The 23253-nt window shown below is 44.9% G+C and overlaps 1 protein-coding gene across 1 annotated transcript in view; it reads right to left on the bottom strand.

Annotated features, from left to right (window-relative positions):
- Nucleotides 1-10098: 10098 nt before the first annotated feature.
- The window catches only part of PHF20L1 (PHD finger protein 20 like 1), a 99513-nt gene continuing 86358 nt past the window's right edge, over nucleotides 10099-23253 (bottom strand). Inside the window, 7 exon segments of the mRNA XM_044293980.1 lie at nucleotides 10099-10356; nucleotides 12171-12321; nucleotides 14073-14382; nucleotides 17371-17566; nucleotides 18594-18633; nucleotides 18635-18694; nucleotides 20163-20344. Coding sequence (XP_044149915.1) covers nucleotides 10214-10356; nucleotides 12171-12321; nucleotides 14073-14382; nucleotides 17371-17566; nucleotides 18594-18633; nucleotides 18635-18694; nucleotides 20163-20344 — 1082 coding nt within the window. The 3' untranslated portion in view covers nucleotides 10099-10213.

Here is a 23253-nt window from a genome sequence, read left to right as displayed (position 1 = left end):
CCGCATCCGTAACAACCTGCTCTATAAAAATAGCACACGATTTAACCTGTCAGATGAACGTTGTAAAAAATAAAAACTGTGCCAAAACAGGCATTTTTTGGTTACCTTGCCTCACAAAAAACATAATATAGAGCGATTAAAAATCATATGTACCCCAAAATAGTACCAATAAAACTGTCACCTAACCCCCTAGTTTCCAAAATGGGGTCACTTTTGGGAGTTTCTACTGTAGGGGTGCATCAGGGGGGCTTCAAATGGAACATGGTGTCTAAAATCCAGTCCAGCCAAATCTGCCTTCCAAAAACCATATGGCGTTTCTTTCCTTCTGGCCCTGCCGTGTGCCCGTACATCAGTTTACGACCACACGTGGGGTGTTTCTGTAAACCTCAGAATCAGGGTAATAAATATTGAGTTTTGTTTGGCTGTTAACCCTCGATGTGTTAAAGAAAAAATGGATTAAAATGGAAAATCTGCCAAAAATGTGAAATTTAGAAATGTAATCTCCATTTTCCTTTAATTCTCGTGGAACACCTTAAGGGTTAAAGTTTGTAAAATCAGTTTTGAGTAACTTTAGGGTTGTAGTTTCTACAATGGGGTAATTTATGGGTGGTTTCTATTATGTAGGCCCCACAAAGTGACTTCAAACCTGAACTGGTTCTTAAAAAGTGGATTTTGGAAATTTTCTTAATTTTTTTTAGAATTGCTTCAAAACTTCTAAGCCTTCTAACGTCCCCAAAAAATAAAATTACATTTACAAAATGATACAAACATAAAAGTAGACATATGGGGAATGTTAAGTAATAAATACAAACCGGATTCCAAAACAGTTGGGACACTATACAAATCGTGAATAAATGCTGAATGCAATGATGTGGAGGTGCCAACTTCTAATATTTTATTCAGAATAGAACATAAATCACGGAACAAAAGTTAAAACTGAGAAAATGTACAATTTTAGGGGAAAAATATGTTGAATCAGAATTTCATGGTGTCAACAAATCCCAAAAAAGTTGGGACAAGGCCATTTTCACCACTGTGTGGCATCTCCCCTTCTTCTTACAACACTCAACAGACGTCTGGGGACCGAGGAGACCAGTTTCTCAAGTTTAGAAATAGGAATGCTCTCCCATTCTTGTCTAATACAGGCCTCTAACTGTTCAATCGTCTTGGGCCTTCTTTGTTGCACCTTCCTCTTTATGATGCGCCAAATGTTCTCTATAGGTGACAGATCTGGACTGCAGACCGGCCATTTCAGTACCCGGATCCTTCTCCTACGCAGCCATGATGCTGTGATTGATGCAGAATGTGGTCTGGCATTATCTTGTTGAAAAATGCAGGGTCTTCCCTGAAAGAGATGACGTCTGGATGGGAGCAGATGTTGTTCTAGAACCTGAATATATTTTTCTGCATTGATGGGGCCTTTCCAGACATGCAAGCTGCCCATGCCACACGCACTCATGCAACCCCGTACCATCAGAGATGCAGGCTTCTGAACTGAGCGTTGATAACAACTTGGGTTGTCCTTGTCCTCTTTGGTCCGGATGACATGGCGTCCCAGATTTCCAAAAAGAACTTCGAATCGAGACTCGTCTGACCACAGAACAGTCTTCCATTTTGCCACACTCCATTTTAAATGACCCCTGGCCCAGTGAAAACGCCTGAGCTTGTGGATCTTGCTTAGAAATGGCTTCTTCTTTGCACTGTAGAGTTTCAGCTGGCTACGGCGGATGGCACGGTGGATTGTGTTCACTGACAATGGTTTCTGGAAGTATTCCTGAGCCCATTCTGTGATTTCCTTTACAGTAGCATTCCTGTTTGTGGTGCAGTGTCGTTTAAGGGCCCGGAGATCACGGGCATCCAGTATGGTTTTACGGCCTTGACCCTTACGCACAGAGATTGTTCCAGATTCTCTGAATCTTCGGATGATGTTATGCACAGTTGATGATGATAGATGCAAAGTCTTTGCAATTTTTCGCTGGGTAACACCTTTCTGATATTGCTCCACTATCTTTCTGCGCAACATTGTGGGAATTGGTGATCCTCTACCCATCTTGGCTTCTGAGAGACACTGCCGCTCTGAGAAGCTCCTTTTATACCCAATCAGGTTGCCAATTGACCTAATTAGTGTTAATTGGTCTTCCAGCTCTTCGTTATGCGCAAATTTACTTTTTCCAGCCTCTTATTGCTACTTGTCCCAACTTTTTGGGGATTTGTTGACACCGTGAAAATTTGAATCAACGTATTTTTCCTTTAAAATGATACATTTACTCGGATTAAACGTTTGATCTGTCATCTACGTTCTATTACACATAAAATATTGACATTTGCCATCTCCACATCATTGCATTCAGTTTTTATTCACAATTTGTTTAGTGTCCCAACTTTTTTGGAATCCGGTTTGTATTTTATGAGGTATCACTATGGCCTCTTTCAGACGGGCGTTGCGAGAAAAGGTGCGGGTGCGTTGCGGGAACATGCGCGTGAGAAAAATCGGCATGTTTGGTACCCAAACCCGAACTTCTTCACAGAAGTTCGGGCTTGGGATCGATGTTCTGTAGATTGTATTATTTTTCCCTTATAACATGGTTATAAGAGAAAATAATAGCATTCTGAATACAGAATGCATAGCACAATAGCACTGAAGGGGTTAAAAAAAAAATATTTTTTTTTTAACTCACCTTAATCCACTTGCTCACGCAGCCGGCATCTCTTCTGTCTGTCTTCTGTGCTGTGTGCAGGAAAAGGACCTGTGGTGACATCACTCCGGTCATCACATGGTCCGTCACATGATCTTTTACCATGGTGATGGATCATGTGATGACCGGAGTGATGTCACCACAGGTCCTGTTCCTCCACACAGCACAGATGAAGACAGAAGAGATGCCGGCTGCGCGATCAAGTGGATTAAGGTGAGTTAAATTATTTTTTATTTTTTTTAACCCCTCCAGCGTTATTGTACTATGCATTCTGTATTCGGAATGCTATTATTTTCCCTTATAACCATGTTATAAGGGAAAATAATAATGATCGGGTCCCCATCTACTAGCAACCATGCGTGAAAATCGCACCGCATCCGCACTTGCTTGCGGATGCTTGCGATTTTCACACAACCCCATTCACTTCTATGGGGCCTGCGTTGCGTGGAAAACGCACAATATAGAGCATGCTGCGATTTTCACGCAACGCACAAGTGATGCGTGAAAATCACCGCTCATGTGAACAGCCCCATAGAAATGAATGGGTCCTGATTCAGCGCAGGTGCAATGCGTTCAACTCACGCATCGCATCCGCGCGGAATACTCGCCCGTGTGAAAGGGGCCTATCTGTTTTAAAAGCAGAGAAATAGAAATTTTGAAAATTGAGAATTTTTCCAAAATTTGGGATTTTTTTTCATAAAAAAAAGTGAAATATTGACTCAAATTTATGACTGTCATGAAGTACAATGTGTCACGAGAAAACAATCTCAGAATGGCTTATATTATAAAAAATGTTCCAAAGTTATTACCACATAAACTGACATGTCATATTTGCAAAGAATGACCTGGGCTGGAAGGTAAAAAAACTGGCCTGGGGTAGAAGGGGTTAACCAAAATGTTGCAGAGTGTCTGTTTTTTTCCCCCTGCAACACTTTGCATAGTCCCTTATAGTAACTGTGGAAGATTTTTTAAATTCTCAGTGCATAGATAGAAAGTCCCAAAGTCTCTCAGTATTAGCTGGCTGTACATTAACTCTTTCCATAACGCAGCGCAGATATAGTACAATAACAGTGCTAATGAACAGGATGTATTACAATAAACATATCAAATGCAGTTCAGCAATATAAAACAGTATAAGTGTAAACAACGCCATATATCATAGTGCAAATTAACCCTTCAGGGTCCAATAAAGTAGTGAGTTGATGGCTTTGCGTAGTGGCAATACCGGCAAATGTCAACAATCATCTGCACCCTTGCTCCAAGACACTACATTATGCAGATGCCATTAAAGAGGACCTGTCACCTCTCCTGCGGCCCCTTCAAACTGTTGATCAGCACTGGAGTCGGACGCCCACCATTCAGATGTTGATGACCTATTCTAACATATCCTGTCCTGGAAAACCCCTTTAACCCATATGCAGAATTTTCAATCTTCTGACCATCATTAAAAGGTGGTCGTGCGGTTGCCTCCAGCTGACTTTATTCTTCTCGATTAAATATGCAGATTGTAATTGAGCTACATTTACTGTATTTAGGAGCGTGGGCCCCCAACCAGGATCTCACCAGCTGCTGAAAATCTAACTACAACTCTCATCATGCTCTGAAAAGGTTAAAAAAAAAAAAAAAAAAAAAGTGTTAGAGATCAGTGAATCTAACTATCACTTATGGCCGTGCATATAGAAATAACCTAAAGGCCCCTTTCACACGAGCAAGTTTTCTGCGGTGGTGCGATGCGCGACGTGAACGCATAGCACCCGCACTGAATCCTGACCCATTAATTTTGATGGGGCTGTGTACATGAGCGTTTTTCTTCACGCATCAGTTCTGCGTTGCGTGAGAATCGCAGCAAGTTCTATATTCTGCATTTTACACGCAACCCTGGACCCATAGAAGCGAATGGGGCTTCAGTTAAAAAACGCATTGTATACGCAAGCAAGTGCGGATGCAATGCGTTTTTGAGAGATGTTGTTTGTAAACCTTCCGTTTTTTATCACGCGCGTGAAAAACGCATCAAAATGCATTGCACCTGCGCGGAAAAAACTGAACAACTGAACGCAATAGCAGACAAAACCGACTGAACTCGCTTCCAAAATGGTGCGGGTTTCACTGAACGCATCCGGAGCCAATCCGCCACGCTCGTGTGAAAGAGGCCAAAATCTGCAGACTCATTCGGTGACGTTCGCCCTCGGGTTCTTGAGAGGTCGCTGGAGTGAAGTGAGCGTGTAAGAGGCTCGAGAAGACAAAGCGGCGCCCATTGTGAAGTAGCCGATGTGCAGCGAACAGTTCAGGGCTCGTCTTACTTCACTGAATCAATGGGTAAGGAAAAGTCCTGCAGCTTTCTGATGAAACTTGGTGTTTCAATCCACCATTATTCTCAAGAACTCTGCTTCCTGTCAGTGAATGGAAACATTCATCCAGTGGCTGCAAACCCATCCTGACCTGGTCCTGTTCAAATACATCAATGAACGAACCACAGCAGCGACACAAATCTGTCTCCTAGCCTTACCACCATCAGGGTGTAATTTACTGCCCTAGCCCATACTTTTGATCTGACATTAACCCCTCAGATGTAATTAACCCCTTTAAGGGGTCGTCTCATCTGAGACATTGCTGGCATTTCATAGCGATAATCAACCAATGTCGGACAGGTGCAAGTCGCACGTCTGGGACTCGCACCCATCTCCAGAATGGGGCCCTTGAAGTGAAAACTTTGCAACGTACATGTGCTGTACATAGTCCACACAATTGTCAATGTATGGCATGGGTCTGAATCTAGCAGGTGCAGGGTGGCTGTCGGGCAATGCCGCTGGGCCGGGGCTGTGTCTTCTCAGAGGGACCTTTCATTATGGAAGCGCTCATCAGTATGCAGGAGGTGCTGGCTCTACTCACCGCTCCTTGTGGGTACCTTTGGGGACAGCTGGATGCTAATGTCTGTAAAGCACTGCGGAATACAGTAGCGCTATACAAGTGCATAACAAATAAATTCTGGGCGGTGTCCGGACTGCATATAGGGTCAGAACGTAGTGCCTGTCAGTTCATACTGCAGCGCTAAGCCCGGAAGACTAGGAAGCGGTGAGCGCAGGAAGACCACTCAGGAGAGTGATAGCGCCGTCCAGAGGAGGAAAGGTAAGTTGATTTATTTTGTGGGGCCTGATAGAGACTGGGGGTATGATCTGAGGTCTGATGAAAAATATGTTAACGATAACTGAGGATCAGTACAGGATACATGATGTAATATATGTGCACAGTGACTCCACCAGCAGAATAGTGAGTGCAGCTCTGGAGTATAATACAGGATGTAACTCAGGATCAGTACAGGATAAGTAATGTATGTACACAGTGACTGCACCAGCAGAATAGTGAGTGCAGCTCTGGAGTACAATACATGATATAACTCAGGATCAGTACAGGATAAGTAATGTAATGTATGTACACAGTGACTGCACCAGCAGAATAGTGAGTGCAGCTCTGGAGTATAATGCAGGATGTAACTCAGGATCAGTACAGGATATGTAATGTATGTACACAGTGACTGCACCAGCAGAATAGTGAGTGCAGCTCTGGAATATAATGCAGGATGTAACTCAGGATCAGTACAGGATAAGTAATGTAATGTATGTACACAGTGACTGCACCAGCAGAATAGTGAGTGCAGCTCTGGAGTACAATACATGATATAACTCAGGATCAGTACAGGATAAGTAATGTAATGTATGTGCACAGTGACTCCACCAGCAGAATAGTGAGTGCAGCTCTGGAGTATAATACAGGATGTAACTCCGGATCAGTACAGGATAAGTAATGTAATGTAATGTATGTACACAGTGACTGCACCAGCAGAATAGTGAGTGCAGCTCTGGAGTATAATACAGGATGTAACTCCGGATCAGTACAGGATAAGTAATGTATGTACACAGTGACTGCACCAGCAGAATTGTGAGTGCAGCTCTGGAGTATAATACAGGATGTAACTCAGGATCAGTACAGTATAAGTAATGTAATGTATGTACACAGTGACTGCACCAGCAGAATAGTGAGTGCAGCTCTGGAGTATAATACAGGATGTAACTCAGGATCAGTACAGGATAAGTAATGTAATGTATGTACACAGTGACTGCACCAGCAGAATTGTGAGTGCAGCTCTGGAGTATAATACAGGATGTAACTCAGGATCAGTACAGTATAAGTAATGTAATGTATGTACACAGTGACTGCACCAGCAGAATAGTGAGTGCAGCTCTGGAGTATAATACAGGATGTAACTCAGGATCAGTACAGGATAAGTAATGTAATGTATGTACATAGTGACTCCACCAGCAGAATAGCGAGTGCAGCTCTGGAGTGTAATACAGGATGTAACTCAGGATCAGTACAACATGTAATACAATTATACTGTATATTATATATAAACTATAAAACAGTATTTAAAGGGAACCCGTCACGTACTGCAGCTTTAACAGTGGTCAGCATGGTACAGAGCAGTTTTGTAGGAAATGATTCTGTAAAACTTGTATTTCATTCATTTGAATCAATTCTCCTTTTATGCTTAGGAGTCCAGTGGGCGGATGATTGACATTTATCTATGCATGCAAAAACATACAATGAAGACTGTCAATCAATCAGTAGCACCGCCCACTGGACTCCTAAACACTGAAAGAGAAATGATTAAAGTGAATGAAACACATATTGTACGGCATCTTTTCCTACAAAACTATATCACAATCTGCTCTGTAACAATCTGCCTGCAGATCAGACACCATCTGTAACACTCTATGGCCTCAAATCATCTCTGCCAAGAAAGCAATACACATAAACAACATATAATAGAGACACACAAAAAGTAAAACAATCAGCCCTGTAACGCAGCTGAAGGATCGTCCCTTTTATAAAGGCTGCGTTGCGCTCTTTGCTCTGGGGCCATAACGTCAGGTGACACATGTGAGAAGATAGTGAGACGTGTTAGTGGTTCTGCAATGACCAGCCTCCTCTCCTCCGGTTGTGTCCTCATACCTGCTGAGGTCATTTATTATCATGTACATATGACAGAAAAGGAAATTACAGCAATCGTGAATTACGCAGGGCAAAATAATATTTGGATATAGGTTATATACATCTATTTTTAAACACTGCAAATAAGAAGAGTAAAATTGCAGATAAAACATCTTCTGTGAGCCCGAACGCTGGATGGACCTCACAGGAGGATACTCTGGTCACCTGTAGTAGTCGCATTTTTGGCACATTTGATCCAATGCACACTTATGTAAAAATGATAGTTAAAGCAGTATTGCAGTAAAGGCCCCACCCTACCAATAATGGGGGCAGCAATAGTCATCTGTCTTTCTGACTATGTATAAAACTTAGTCTTGTAAAAATCTGGCTGAGAAACTCAGGGGTGGGGCTTCAGTTCAGGGGCGGATCTTAGAATTCTTGGGCAGCATTACAAGACCAACTAGGATGATGTCTGCCGCATAGACAAAGGCAAACTGTTTAATGTACCGTCACTGTCCCTTTAAAGTTATTGTTTCACACACTCTAGCACTGGAATGGGTGAAGAGTATGTCTCTGACGTAGGGGAGAACAGGATCCACTAAAAAGAGGAGTTAAGTGTTGTGTCCTTTTAAAGGGGTAGGTCCATCTCAGACTTTGATAGCATACCGCTAGGATATGCCATAAATGTCAGATAGGTGAGGGACCCACTCCTATTTCCAGAACGGGGCCCCCTGAAGTGACGGAGAGCACACTGCGCATGCGCTCTCTATTCACTGCGTTGGGAGTTCTGAAAATAGCTGAGCGAGTCCCGTAGTGGCTATTTTCGGAAGTCCCATAGTGTTGAATGGAGAGCGCATGGCGCATACAGTCGCCTCAACATTCACTCAGATGGGACTGCTGGAAAGAGCCAGGCTGGGCTCAGCTACTCTCTGAACTCCCACGCGATGAATTAGGGGTCCGCTCACTTTCCTTCACTTAGGGGGGGTCCACTCTGGAGACAGGAGCTGTTCCCAGACCTAGCAGTATGCCACCAATGTCCGACATAGGCCAACACCTTTAAATGATTTGAAATGTTTCTGGATATGTAGTCTATACACAGAGGATCAATAGTTATTTTCTAGGTAAAGATCACGCTCTACTTGCTCTTAAGCTTGATTGCACCTAATCATACATAGTGCTACTTAAAGGGGTTGTCCAAGTTATATTTATTGATGATCCATTCTCAGGATAGGTCATCAATATCAGATCAGCTGGGGTCCGACACCCGGCACCCCCGATGATCAGCTGTTTGAAGAGAAGGCGTGCGCTGTGCCAGCGCTGCCTTCTCTTCACGGTTTACCTTCTCGCCGTTGGATCTGCAGCGGTGAGCAGGTGTAATTACACCTAACCATCCCATTCATTTCAATGGGACGGATCGTTCCCATACACTTTTATAGGAGCGATCCGGACCATTGAAATGAATGGGACGGTTGGGTGTAATTACACCTGCTCACCGCTGCAGATCCAACGGCGAGAAGGTAAACCGTGAAGGAGGCGGCGCTGGCACAGCGCACGCCTTCTCTTCAAACAGCTGATCGTCGGGGGTGCCGGGTGTCGGACCCCAGCTGATCTGATATTGATGACCTATCCTGAGAATAGGTCATCAATAAATATAACTTGGACAACCCCTTTAAAGGGCGTCTGTCGTCAGATTTGTACTTATGACGCCGGCTGACCTGTTACATGTGCGCTTGGCAGCTGAAGACGTCTGTGTTGGTCCCATGTTCATTGCTGAGAAAAATGATGTTTTAATATATGCAAATGAGCCTCTAGGAGCAACGGGGGCGTTACCATTACACCTAGAGGCTCAGCTCTCTCTGCAACTGCAGCAACCTCTCCAGTTTAAATGACAGGACCATGCAGAGTAAATGTGATCACGAATCCCTGGCCCTATCAAAGTGCAGAGGACGTGGCAGTTGCAGAGAGAGCAGAGCTTCTAGGTGTAACGGTAACGCCCCCGTTGCTCCTAGAGGCTCATTTGCATATATTAAAACTTTATTTTTCTGAGCAATGTGGTCACATAGGAACATGGGACCAACACAGATGCCTTCAGCTGCCAAGCAAACATGTAACAGTTCATAGGTACAAATCTGCTGACAGGTGTCCTTTAAGAAAAACATGTCCTAAGCTGGAATATTACAAATAACTGCAACACTGCTTTACGTCAAGAGCAAAACAAAATCAGCAAGGAAATGAAAAAGGGGGGCGTTGTTTTGAGGACATTCTGAATTAGGATGTAATACCACCGCCCCTTCAGCAGAGAAGAGCACATCTTGTATCCTTATCCATGGAAAGAAAAGTCACCATATGAAGAGTCTGAAGAGTCTCGGCCACCTCTGGTTTATAATCCTTGTGAAGGATTAATACTAAATAATAATATAATATATACTTTATTTATAATGTCAATAAAATCTGTACAAACTTTGTATCCTAAGTAAGAAAATAGTTCAACCCGTGGCCGCAGCCAAATCCCTCCGTCTTCTCTTTCGTCATACGGAGCAGAGTGTGGCGATTTGCTGAACTTTGCCCATGTCTATTAAAAGCTGTTTCATGCGTCTCTTTAATTGCGGCAGCCTCGTCAGGGGGTCGGGGGGCTCCAGTTCCCCAGTGAAGTCCAGCCAGCTCTCTAGGACTTGGAGGAAATGACAGACGTTAATGTCAGGCAGGAAAACCGCCAAAAATGTCTAAGGGTACTCTCACACTAGCGTTTTTGTTTTCCGGCGCTGAGTTCCATCCCAGGGGCTCTATACCGGAAAAGAACTGATCAGTTTTATCCTAATACATTCTGAATGGAGAACAATCCGTTCAGGATGCTTCAGTTCAGTCCCTCTTACGTTTTTTGGACAAAGAAAATACCGCAGCATGCTGCAGTTTTCTCTCCGGCCAAAAATCCTGAGCACTTGCCGGCATTAATTTACATTGAAGTGTATTAGTACCAGATCCGGCATTAAGTGTTCCGGCAAAACTGATCCGGCTCCGCAGACCTTTAAAAATGCCCAAAAAATTATACCGGATCCGTTTATCCAGATGACACTGGAGAGACGGATCCAGTATTTCAATGTATTTGTCAGACGGATGTGAGCATCCGGATCCGTCTGACAAATGCCATCAGTTTGCGTCCGGATTGCCGGATCAAGCAGGCAGTTGTGTCGCCGGAACTGCCTGCCTGCTGGATCGGCAATCCGGACGCAAACTGATGGCATTTGTCAAACGAATCCTCTGCCGCAAGTGTGAAAGTACCCTAAAATTGTTAGGGATGGGAACTGCTGCCAGGAAGTCCGTCATTGACTTGTACACCATCGTGAGATGGCGGGCAAGAGACAGCATAAGAGGGTGAGGGAGTGGGAGGTGAGAGAGAGAGCACATGAGGGCATACCAGCCGGCGAGAGAGAGAATTAGAAGAGGAGGGATGGCAAGAGAGAGTGTAAAACTGAGTACGAGAGAAGGTGTACAAGAGAACGTGCAAGCGGGCATGAGAGAGGGGGGGGAGAGAGAAGGCACAGCAGAGAAGATTTATATGAGGGCACATACGAGAGAGAGCGTACGAGAGGAGAGAGAGCGTACGAGAGGAGAGAGAGAGAGAGAGCGTACGAGAGGAGAGAGAGCGTACGAGAGGAGAGAGAGCGTACGAGAGGAGAGAGAGCGTACGAGAGGAGAGAGAGCGTACGAGAGGAGAGAGAGCGTACGAGAGGAGAGAGAGCGTACGAGAGAGAGAGAGCGTACGAGAGGAGAGAGAGCGTACGAGAGGAGAGAGAGCGTACGAGAGGAGAGAGAGCGTACGAGAGGAGAGAGAGCGTACGAGAGGAGAGAGAGCGTACGAGAGAGAGAGCGTAGAGAGAGCGTACTAGAGGAGAGAGAGCGTACAAGAGGAGAGAGAGCGTACAAGAGGAGAGAGAGCGTACAAGAGGAGAGAGAGCGTACAAGAGGAGAGCGTACAAGAGGAGAGAGAGCGTACAAGAGGAGAGAGAGCGTACAGAGGAGAGAGCGCGTACAAGAGGAGAGAGCGCGTACAAGAGGAGAGAGCGCGTACAAGAGGAGAGAGAGCGTACAAGAGGAGAGAGAGCGTACAAGAGGAGAGAGAGCGTACAAGAGGAGAGAGAGCGTACAAGAGGATGAGAGAGCGTACAAGAGGATGAGAGAGCGTACAAGAGGATGAGAGCGGTTGCACAACAGGACATAAAAGAGGGCGTTCAAGAAACCACACAAGGGGTGGACAAGGGGGAAAGAGAGAGCGAAAACAAAAAGTGCAGGAGAGGGTGCACAAGGTAACACATGAGAGGGAGTACAAGAGGGGAACAGAGGGCAGGCAAGAAGGCGAGGAGGAGCATACAGTACAAGAGGGGCAGTGAGAAAAGGCAACGGTACATGGAAGTGACAACTAGAGGATAAAGGGGTGAATGAGAAGAATGTGGAGGAATGGAAAGCATGAAAAGACCACGGACGTACCATCTACTTCCTTCTCTATGAGGTCCATGCGGCTGGTGACCTCATTCTGGACACTCTCTATGTGGGTGAGAAGATTGAGCTGCCACTGGAGGCGAGCGTCCAGCTGCTCCTCTGCTGCTCTCCTGTCATTACACACGTCAGTCGATACCACCTGGAACAGAAGGGTTCATTAGTGTGATGGACGAGGCGAGGTCGGCTGAGGAAGCTGGCTGACCGCTATCTAAAGGGCACGGCCATGTTAACCCAACTCAGAGGTTCACCCAGCTTCCCTTCTCCTATACACTGGACCAGCAACATGAGGGTCTGTTTGTGGGGGCCTCACACTGGAGAGCAGCTATGGCTGCGTGTGACACGGAGGGAGCAGTGCGCTCATTTCTTTAGCAAAAGGGCAACTGAACCCAATTTCCAATTTAAAAATGTTCTTTTAATTTGTCCAGAATTTCGGGTAATGCAGCATCCACTATGTCCAATTAATGGAGAAATAAAAGATATTTTACCGTATAAACAGGTGACTTTTTTTCTACATTATATACAGATCTATATGACATTATCCAATTAAGGCTACTTTCACATCTGCGTTTTCCTTTCCGGTATCGAGATCCGTAACAGAATCTCAAAACCGGAGGAAGACGCTTCAGTTTTGTCCCCATTCACTGTCAATGAGGACAAAACTGAATGCATTCTGTTCCATTGCGTTGCATTCCCATGCTTGCAGCGTTTTTGTGTACGTCTAGGGATACTGATTAAGACGCATCCGGCATAAAACACAGTGTAAGTCAATGGTGCCGGACACAAAAGAAAACAGATCCAGCACGCATTGACTTACAACGGTTTTACTGCCGGACCCGTCTTGGTCATTTTAGAGATAACACAACCGAATCCCTTCAGATCAGATGCAGCCGGTTGTATTATAACGGAAGCGTTTTTTGCTGATCCCTGCCAGATCCAGCAAAAACACTGATGTGAAAGTAGCCTAATACGTCTATCTACAGTTCCCATTCGGGGTCTTATTCTCCAGCGCCATGTTTTTGCTGTAGAATAAGTCCTGCATACGTTTTGGTTTTTTTTGCACTGCTTTCAATGACTTCTAAACTCCTGTCCCAATGGCCAGGATCAGCTTAACCCACAATCAAAGGGGACTGCCCTCTTCAAATCGTGTTCACCTGATTTTCCAGTGATACAATGGAGAACTGGAAGACCCCTGTGTCTTCAGCCCTGGGAACCTAGAAAGGACCCAGCATGAAACAAGCTTCATACAGCCACGTCAATGAAAAAATAAAAAAGTTATCTCTGCTGAATGAAAAGAGGGGAAGATGGAAAAATTCAATGCACCGTTAAGGGCCGAAACTGCGCGGGTATTAGGCTACTTTCACACTTGCGTTTTTGATGGATCCGGCATGGTTCAGCAAAAACGCTTCCGTTACTGATAATACAACCGTCTGCATCCGTTATGAACGGATCCGGTTGTATTATCTTTAACATAGCCAAGACGGATCCGTCATGTACTCCAATGAGAGTTAATGGAGGACGGATCCGTTTTCTATTGTGGCAGGGAAAACGGATCCGTCCCCACTGACTTGCATTGGGGGTCATGTCGGATCAGTCTTGCTCCGCATCCCAGGACAGAAAGGAAACTACAACATGAAGTTGTTTGCTCTCCGGTATGGGAACGCAACTAAACGGAACGGAATGCATTTTGAAACACTCCATTCTGTTCAGTTCAGTTTTGTCCCTATTGACAATGAATGGGGACAAAACTGAAGCGTTTTTTTTTTTTCTGGCATTGAGCCCCAATGACGGATCTTAATACTGGAAAACTAAAACGCTAGTGTGAAAGTAGCCTTAAGTAGGTAGAGGCATACTGCCAGCAGCCATGACATAAATCTCCTTCCAGTGTCTCACCTGCTCCGTCCTCCTTTCTACACTGATATGATCTGATAATCGTCTTTTCTCCTCTGTGTAAATACTGCTCTTGTGACCGTCCACTATTACTCTGTTATAATCCCCAGACTTTCCGGTGTCGTTTGGCGTCTTGTTTTCGCCGCCGGAGACATGGGGCTTTTGGTAGCAGTGCTCATTGGCTATATAGGTCTCTTCCGTGGCATCCAGCTTGTTTGTTGGCCCTCTAATGTTCTTTCCACCTTTTCCTTGACTTCCTTCCCGAGGCTTCACTGGACGGGACCAAAGTCTGAGGTCAGGGTGGTCTGTGTTCCTGCAAGTCAAGTGGTGACACAAGGATAATAAAACAAGGACTTTTCTGTGTAATTAAAATTGATTCAGATTCATCCTGCACAACACAAGTGAACCAGACCCTTCATACGGATGTCAGAGGGAGGGATCTTCCACATGGGACCCCTTTATGTGAGCCAGCGCAAAGCATGTGTTTGACCGACTACATGTAATCCTTTATTTCTCCTCTAGTGGCCACTGTAGGGAAAATGAGCAGCTGATGACAGTGTCTGAAAGAACACCTTCCCTAGCAGGGCATATGGACACCATAAATGGAGGAGGGTCCCATTATTATCCATTAAACCAACATGTAAATTATAAAGGGTGAACGGGTAACAAAAAGCCTTAGGCCCCTTTCACACGGGTGCCGCGTGTGAGGGACGGATAGGATGCGGGTGCGTCGCCGGAAAATCGTGCGATTTTGCCTGCGAGTTGAGGTGAGTTTTGTATGCGATTGCGTTGCGTTCTTCAGTTTTTTTTCCGCGCGAGTGCAATGCATTTTGCACGCGCGTGGGAAAAAACGGAATGTGGTAGCCAGACCCAAACCCGGACTTCTTCACTGAAGTTCGGGTTTGGGTTAGGTGTTCTGGAGATTTTATTATTTTCCCTTATAACATGGTTATAAGGGAAAATAATAGCATTCTTAATACAGAATGCTAAGTAAATTAGGGATGGAGGGGTTAAAATAAAAAAATACAAAAAAATTAAACTCACCTCATCCACTTGTTCGCGCAGCCCGGCTTGTCTTCTTTCTTCTTCTAAGACCTGGGAGAAAAGGACCTTTGGTGACGTCACCAAAGGTCCTTTTCTCTGAGGTCCTCAAAGAAGAAGAAAGAAGACAAGCCGGGCTGCGCGAACAAGTGGATGAGGTGAGTTTAATTTTTTTGTATTTTTTTATTTTAACCCCTCCATCCCTAATTTACTTAGCATTCTGTATTAAAAATGCTATTATTTTCCCTTATAAGGCTACTCTTACACTTGTGGCAGTGTGATCCGGCAAGTAGTTCTGTCGTCGGAACTGCCTGCCGGATCCGCCGATCTGGATGTGACTGAAAGCATTTGTGAGACGCATCCGGATCCATCTCACAAATGCATTGCGAGAACGGATCCGTCTCTCCGCTTGTCATACGGACAGATGGATCCGTCTTGTATCTTTTTTCAAATTTTTACCGTTCTGTGCATGCGCAGACCGGAAAGAACGGATCCGGCATTCCGATATTTTGAATGCCGGATCCGGCACTAATATATTCCTATGGGGAAAAATGCCGGATCCGGCATTCAGGCAAGTCTTCAGTTTTTTTTCCGCTGGAGATAATACTGTAGCATGCTACGGTTTTCTCTTTTGCCTGATCAGTCAAAATGACTGAACTGAAGACATCCTGAACAGATTACTTCCCATTCAGAATGCATGGGGATATGCCTGATCAGTCAAAATGACTGAACTGAAGACATCCTGAACGGATTACTCTCCATTCAGAATGCATGGGGATATGCCTGATCAGTTCTTTTCCGGTATGAAGCCACTAGGACGGAACTCAGTGCCGGAAAAGAAAAAACGCTAGTGTGAAAGTACCCTAACCATGTTATAAGGGAAAATAATAATGATCGGGTCCCCATCCCGATCGTCACCTAGCAACGTCAAATCGCACCACATCCGCACTTGCTTGTAGATGCTTGCGATTTTCACGCAGCCCCATTAACTTCTATGGGGCCTGTGTTGCGTGAAAAACGCACAATATATAGCATACTGCCATTTTCACGCAACGCACAAGTGAAGCGTGAAAATCACCACTCATGTGCACAGCCCCATTGAAGTGAATGGGTCCGGATTCAGTGCGGGTGCAATGCGTTCACCTCACGCATTGCACCCGCGTGGAAAATTTGCTTGTGTGAATAGGGCCTTAGGCTCGTTTTGGCTGAATACGGCAGGCCTCAGCAAAAATGCTTCCGTTACTGATAATACAACCGCCTGCATCCGTTATGAATAGACCCGGTTGTATTATCTTTAACATATCCAAGACGTATCAGTCATGAACTCCATTGAAAGTCAATGGAGGACGGATCCGTTTTGTATTGTGTCAGAGTTAAACGTATCCGTCCCCATTGACTTGCATTGTGGGTTGTTCTGCCCAGCTGAGTTGGAATCATTACAGATCACATCTGCCAGAGTCTTTGTATTTCTCAATTGTTTTATGTTATAGCGGTGTTGAGTTGTATTACACTTTGTTTTTCCTGTTACAAAGACTACTGCATTGTGGGTGGTGCAAAGCATCCTGGGAAAGAGAAGTCTCCAGTCTTCAGGACACATCAGCAGTGCTCTCCTTTTGCATATCTCCTCCTTAAACTTCACCATCCTTGTAAAGCATATCTGGTAAGATATCTACCTTTGTTTCAGTGATATTATGTTATGCAGAGCTGTTCAGCTAGTTGTAATTGTTACTCAGAGAGTTGTTACAACTGTTAGCTAGACATGTAATCCTATGTACAGGCAGCCATTTTACCATGTGCTTCAGTATCAATGTAATGTTATAGTACATGCTATCCATGCTTAGTACTGATACATGTTATTTGTATTCTTGTAGTTTTACCAATAAACACAGACTACAAAGAACAATCCTCTTATTTGGAAGACAGGAATTGTTTATGCTGAATATCAGACTGCGCACGGTGTGAACGTGTATGAAGACAGAACATGGGTCATGCCGGATCCGTTTTGCTCCGCATCCCATGCCGGAAATAAAATGGCAGCTTGCTGCAGTTTGCTCTCTAGCATGGGAAAGCAACCAAATGGAACAAAATGCTTTCAGGAGCATTCCGCTCTGTTCAGTTAAGTTTTGTCCCCATTGACAATAAACAGGGACAAAACTGAAGCGTTTTTTTCCGGTATTGAGACCCTATGACGGATCTCAATACCGTAAAACTAAAACGCTAGTGTGAAAATAGACTTAGGTGACGTGTCATTATCACTTACTGCAAAATCCCAAATTTTAGTTGCAGTCCATGTAGTATCTCAGTCACGCCGTACACGTCGGCCAGGAGGTGGTGCGTGGATACAATCTTCTTAGCATTAAGGTAGGAGTAGTTCTCGTTTATGAAGGACAGACCGCACATGCGACCATTATTGAACCAGTCTCTGTCGTACTTGTATTTTGCGCTCCATCTCTGACCTGAAAAATTAAAGCCAAAGAAACGGAGATCATAAAGGGGCGGCAAAATTAAACTACTGACTGAATCAAGGGCTTGCAGGCCACAAATATCCTACGTACCACTGAACTAGGTATCTGTGTGTAAAGCCGCCCATACACTTTATATAGTTGTCAGTCATACGCTTGTTCTGGTCCAACAGCTATCTTTTCTCACCCTAACACATGCATGCCTGGCTCCGCTGAGCATGGATGTGTTCTGAATGGGAAGCAGGGAGAAAGCTGCTGCCAGATCCCTCTGATGGCAGCTTATTCTCCCCGAGAAAAGAAAATAATTGGGCATGTTGAAATCCAAAAGCCCAATCCTTATCTCCCTGACATCTGCCATTAAAACAGAGTCGGTCATTTCCATACAGAGTGAATGGAGCTGCAGCACACACGCTTGAAGGAACAGGGCCCCAGCAGTCGGACTCAGAGTCATCAGCTTTAATCGGTGATGAAATCCAGCAGCATGTGCTCATTTTCCCCACAGCGCCACCACAGGGGAAATGAAGTATTACACAGCATGCACTGAAGTCAATGAGCTGTCTGTGTAATGCCTGCAAGCTTTTGTTGGAAGTCAGGAGACTCCTATTGTCCCCAGAGGGGGTCCTTATGGATTTGTCAAATATGTCAGGAGTGGGAAAACCAACTTTTTTTTTTTTTTTTTTTGCAACAGCCAAGACTGAATAAAAAAAAAAAAAAAAAAAAAAACATCATACTGTGGAATATAACATATGAAAGAGTTTTACAAAGCATTGTTCACAAGTTGCAGAATAAAATCTACACAGGACTGTAAGCATAATGTAGATCTTGTAGATTCTGCTTCTTTATCTCATTGCAATGCGAAGAGCCAAGGCATAAATCTATGTGTGATCCATGACAAGCCTCCGTGCCCCTTTTCTTCCCTCGGTTCAATGCAAACTCCACCAATCTGGGTGGGACGAGGCCGGCGGGGAGCATGCAGCTTGACAACCCCATTGAAAACATGGTACAAGAATCCTTTCCTCACCTGGTGGGTCGCTGCACACGTAGCAGATATACTGTTCAGGGAATACTGTCTTCCAGCAGCCCCATGCAAATGCTGTGCTGCCAACATAGACATTCCTCGCACTACAAAATAGAGGAAATACAGAACGGTTATGTAATATGGACTCCCACTGCAAACAAATCCACACCGCATTATAAGTGAACATGTCAAATAACTATCACCCATGTACTGTACATGACATCAACCCCCCCGAACTTACCTGCCCCACGAGAGGGTCCATAATTCCGAAGGGATTTTAATAACTAGCTTTAGACTCCATGGGAACGGTATTATTGTGTATACAGTGAGCGACAACCAAAATGTTACCATTTAAAGTGTTTGTCCGGTTACTAATATTGATGGATAGGTCAAAATCAAATCTGAGGGGGTCCGACTGCCAGGCACTCCCCGGCGATCGCTGCGACCACTGCGTTCTCTTCGCCATTTACCTGCTCGCCTTTGGCATTGCGGCGATGAGCAGTGTAATTACTTCTCCTTTGTCTCATTCACTTGAAAGGGAAGTTGCATTTGTAGTTACACTCTGTCTAGGGAAGAAAACACAGCGGTCGCTGGAGTGCTGCGCTCTCTTCAAACAGTTGATCGTCCGGGGGGCAAGCAGACGGACTCTCCCCGTCCAGTTACTGGACAACCCCTTTAACTCTAGGTCGGGGATCTGGAGCTTGGTTTTTCTAACATACATCTCCAAATCCCAGACAAAGACCGAGTTATTAGGTTATATTATATCTGTTAGAAAGTTACGATTTCAACCTGAACAAGATTTGGGGCCTAAAAGAGAGAAATGAGAGCTCTATGGAGCCGATGCTGCCCGTCCTTCTGGCACACTCCTAATATCAGCTGGCACCAAAGCTGAAGGCTTTTTCTGGTTGTATAGGGAATCCAGAAGTTGGCCTCATTAGGAGGGAGGTCACTCCTAACGAGGTCCCTCAAAACTGTTGCAAAGTGGAGTGCTACTGCCCCCTGTCTTGAATGAACTTGCCCAGAGAAAGAGATACCGACTGAGTGGACAGGTAGGACGCCATCTGATCTAGCAGATTGCTGCACACAAAAGAAAAGTAAGAACAATTCCCTTAAAGGGAGTCTGTCAGAAGTTCTGACCCCTCGTAACTGCTGACAGCACTAGTTTTTACACGGTGTGCAACAATCCCGCAAGTGCCTTCTGGGCAGTCCATGCTAAGGCGCCCTCTGCTGCTCCCCCGGCCCCTTTAATCTGTGTTCTACATAGCTATCACTCCAAGCAAAGGGGAGAGGCTGTGGAGCAGCTCAACGCAGAGGGCCCTTCAGCATGAGGGTCCGGGAAGTTGTGGGCGTGGGGCTATTTCTGACCTAGAGAGGCTGAAAACGTGTCAGGACCACGTCCAGCTGGAACAGCGCATCACATCTCTCTCTTGTAACACGCCATACAGCTGTACGAACGGGACGAGGTCAGGACCAGTTTTCAGCTTTGAAGCGAAAAACTATGAAAATTTACTTTTCACTAACAGCAAGCAGAGATCGTGAGGAATTAATATATATATAATATCGGGAACCCACCTGAATCATGAAGCCGTTCTCTTCATCCATCTCGCACACGCATCGGACGATCTCGCCAACGCCTTCCTCCTCATCCTGCGACTCCTCAAAGTTTGTAGAGTCGAATTCCTGATTGTACTCGTCCCCGCTGAGGATCAGGCTCTCGGTAGAGGAGTCCTCGAGGAATTCCATCTCAGAAAGGTCTGGGGAAAAAGAGACAGACAGCTGACTGCGCCGACTGTTGCCGAGGCTACAGATAATACTGCAGGAATGTCTAAGGCTACAGATAATACTGCAGGAATGCCTAAGGCTACAGATAATACTGCAGGAATGCCTAAGGCTACAGATAATACTGCAGGAATGCCTAAGGCTACAGATAATACTGCAGGAATGCCTAAGGCTACAGATAATACGCAGGAATGCCTAAGGCTACAGATAATACTGCAGGAATGCCTAAGGCTACAGATAATACTGCAGGAATGCCTAAGGCTACAGATAATACTGCAGGAATGCCTAAGGCTACAGATAATACTGCAGGAATGTCTTAGGCTACAGATAATACTGCAGGAATGCCTAAGGCTACAGATAATACTGCAGGAATGCCTAAGGCTACAGATAATACTGCAGGAATGCCTAAGGCTACAGATAATACTGCATGAATGCCTAAGGCTACAGATAATACTGCAGGAATGTCTCAGGCTACAGATAATACTGCAGGAATGTCCTAAGGCTACAGATAATACTGCAGGAATGCCTAAGGCTACAGATAATACTGCAGGAATGCCTAAGGCTACAGATAATACTGCAGGAATGCCTAAGGCTACAGATAATACTGCAGGAATGCCTAAGGCTACAGATAATACTGCAGGAATGCCTAAGGCTACAGATAATACTGCAGGAATGCCTAAGGCTACAGATAATACTGCAGGAATGCCTAAGGCTACAGATAATACTGCAGGAATGCCTAAGGCTACAGATAATACTGCAGGAATGCCTAAGGCTACAGATAATACTGCAGGAATGCCTAAGGCTACAGATAATACTGCAGGAATGCCTAAGGCTACAGATAATACTGCAGGAATGTCTTAGGCTACAGATAATACTGCAGGAATGCCTAAGGCTACAGATAATACTGCAGGAATGCCTAAGGCTACAGATAATACTGCAGGAATGCCTAAGGCTACAGATAATACTGCATGAATGCCTAAGGCTACAGATAATACTGCAGGAATGTCTCAGGCTACAGATAATACTGCAGGAATGTCTAAGGCTACAGATAATACTGCAGGAATGCCTAAGGCTACAGATAATACTGCAGGAATGTCTCAGGCTACAGATAATACTGCAGGAATGTCTCAGGCTACAGATAATACTGCAGGAATGTCTATGGCTACAGATAATACTGCAGGAATGTCTAAGGCTACAGATAATACTGCAGGAATGCCTAAGGCTACAGATAATACTGCAGGAATGCCTAAGGCTACAGATAATACTGCAGGAATGCCTAAGGCTACAGATAATACTGCAGGAATGCCTAAGGCTACAGATAATACTGCAGGAATGCCTAAGGCTACAGATAATACTGCAGGAATGCCTAAGGCTACAGATAATACTGCAGGAATGCCTAAGGCTACAGATAATACTGCAGGAATGTCTCAGGCTACAGATAATACTGCAGGAATGTCTCAGGCTACAGATAATACTGCAGGAATGTCTAAGGCTGCAGATAATACTGCAGGAATGCCTAAGGCTACAGATAATACTGCAGGAATGTCTAAGGCTGCAGATAATACTGCAGGAATGCCTAAGGCTACAGATAATACTGCAGGAATGCCTAAGGCTACAGATAATACTGCAGGAATGCCTAAGGCTACAGATAATACTGCAGGAATGTCTAAGGGTACTTTCACACTTGCGTTTTTCTTTTCCGGCGCTGAGTTCCGTCACAGGGGCTCAATACCAGAAAAAAACTGATCAGTTTTATCCCCATGCATTCTGAATGGAGAGTAATCCGTTCAGTTTGCATCAGGATGTCTTCAGTTCAGTCGTTTTGACTGATCAGGCAAAAGAGAAAACCGCAGCATGCTACGGTTTTCTCTCCGGCCCAAAAAACTGAAGACATGCCTGAACGCCGGATCCGGCATTTTTTCCCATAGGAATGTATTAGCGCCGGATCCGGCATTCAGAATACCGGAATGCCGGATCCGTCGTTCCGGCATGCGCATGCGCAGATCGGCAAAAATATGAAAAAATGTACAAGACGGATCCGTCTGTCCGCAGGACAAGCGGAGAGACGGATCAGTCCTTGGAATGCATTTGTGAGACGGATCCGCATCCGGATCCGTCTCACAAATGCTTTCAGTCAGCGGCAGATCGGCGGATCCGGCGGCCAGTTCCGACGACGGAACTGCCCGCCGGATCACACTGCCGCAAGTGTGAAAGTGGCCTAAGGCTACAGATAATACTGCAGGAATGTCTAAGGCTACAGATAATACTGCAGGAATGTCTAAGGCTACAGATAATACTGCAGGAATGTCTAAGGCTGCAGATAATACTGCAGGAATGTCTAAGGCTGCAGATAATACTGCAGGAATGTCTAAGGCTGCAGATAATACTGCAGGAATGTCTAAGGCTGCAGATAATACTGCAGGAATGTCTAAGGCTACAGATAATACTGCAGGAATGTCTTAGGCTACAGATAATACTGCAGGAATGTCTAAGGCTGCAGATAATACTGCAGGAATGTCTAAGGCTACAGATAATACTGCAGGAATGCCTAAGGCTACAGATAATACTGCAGGAATGCCTAAGGCTACAGATAATACTGCAGGAATGCCTATGGCTACAGATAATACTGCAGGAATGTCTATAGCTACAGATAATACTGCAGGAATGCCTAAGGCTACAGATAATACTGCAGGAATGCCTAAGGCTACAGATAATACTGCAAGAATGCCTAAGGCTACAGATAATACTGCAGGAATGCCTAAGGCTACAGATAATACTGCAGGAATGCCTTAGGCTACAGATAATACTGCAGGAATGCCTTAGGCTACAGATAATACTGCAGGAATGCCTAAGGCTACAGATAATACTGCAGGAATGCCTAAGG

This window comes from Bufo gargarizans, chromosome 5 (genome assembly GCF_014858855.1).
Source record: "Bufo gargarizans isolate SCDJY-AF-19 chromosome 5, ASM1485885v1, whole genome shotgun sequence".
Classification (NCBI taxonomy): domain Eukaryota; kingdom Metazoa; phylum Chordata; class Amphibia; order Anura; family Bufonidae; genus Bufo; species Bufo gargarizans.
This window is presented reverse-complemented; position numbering and strand designations above follow the sequence as displayed.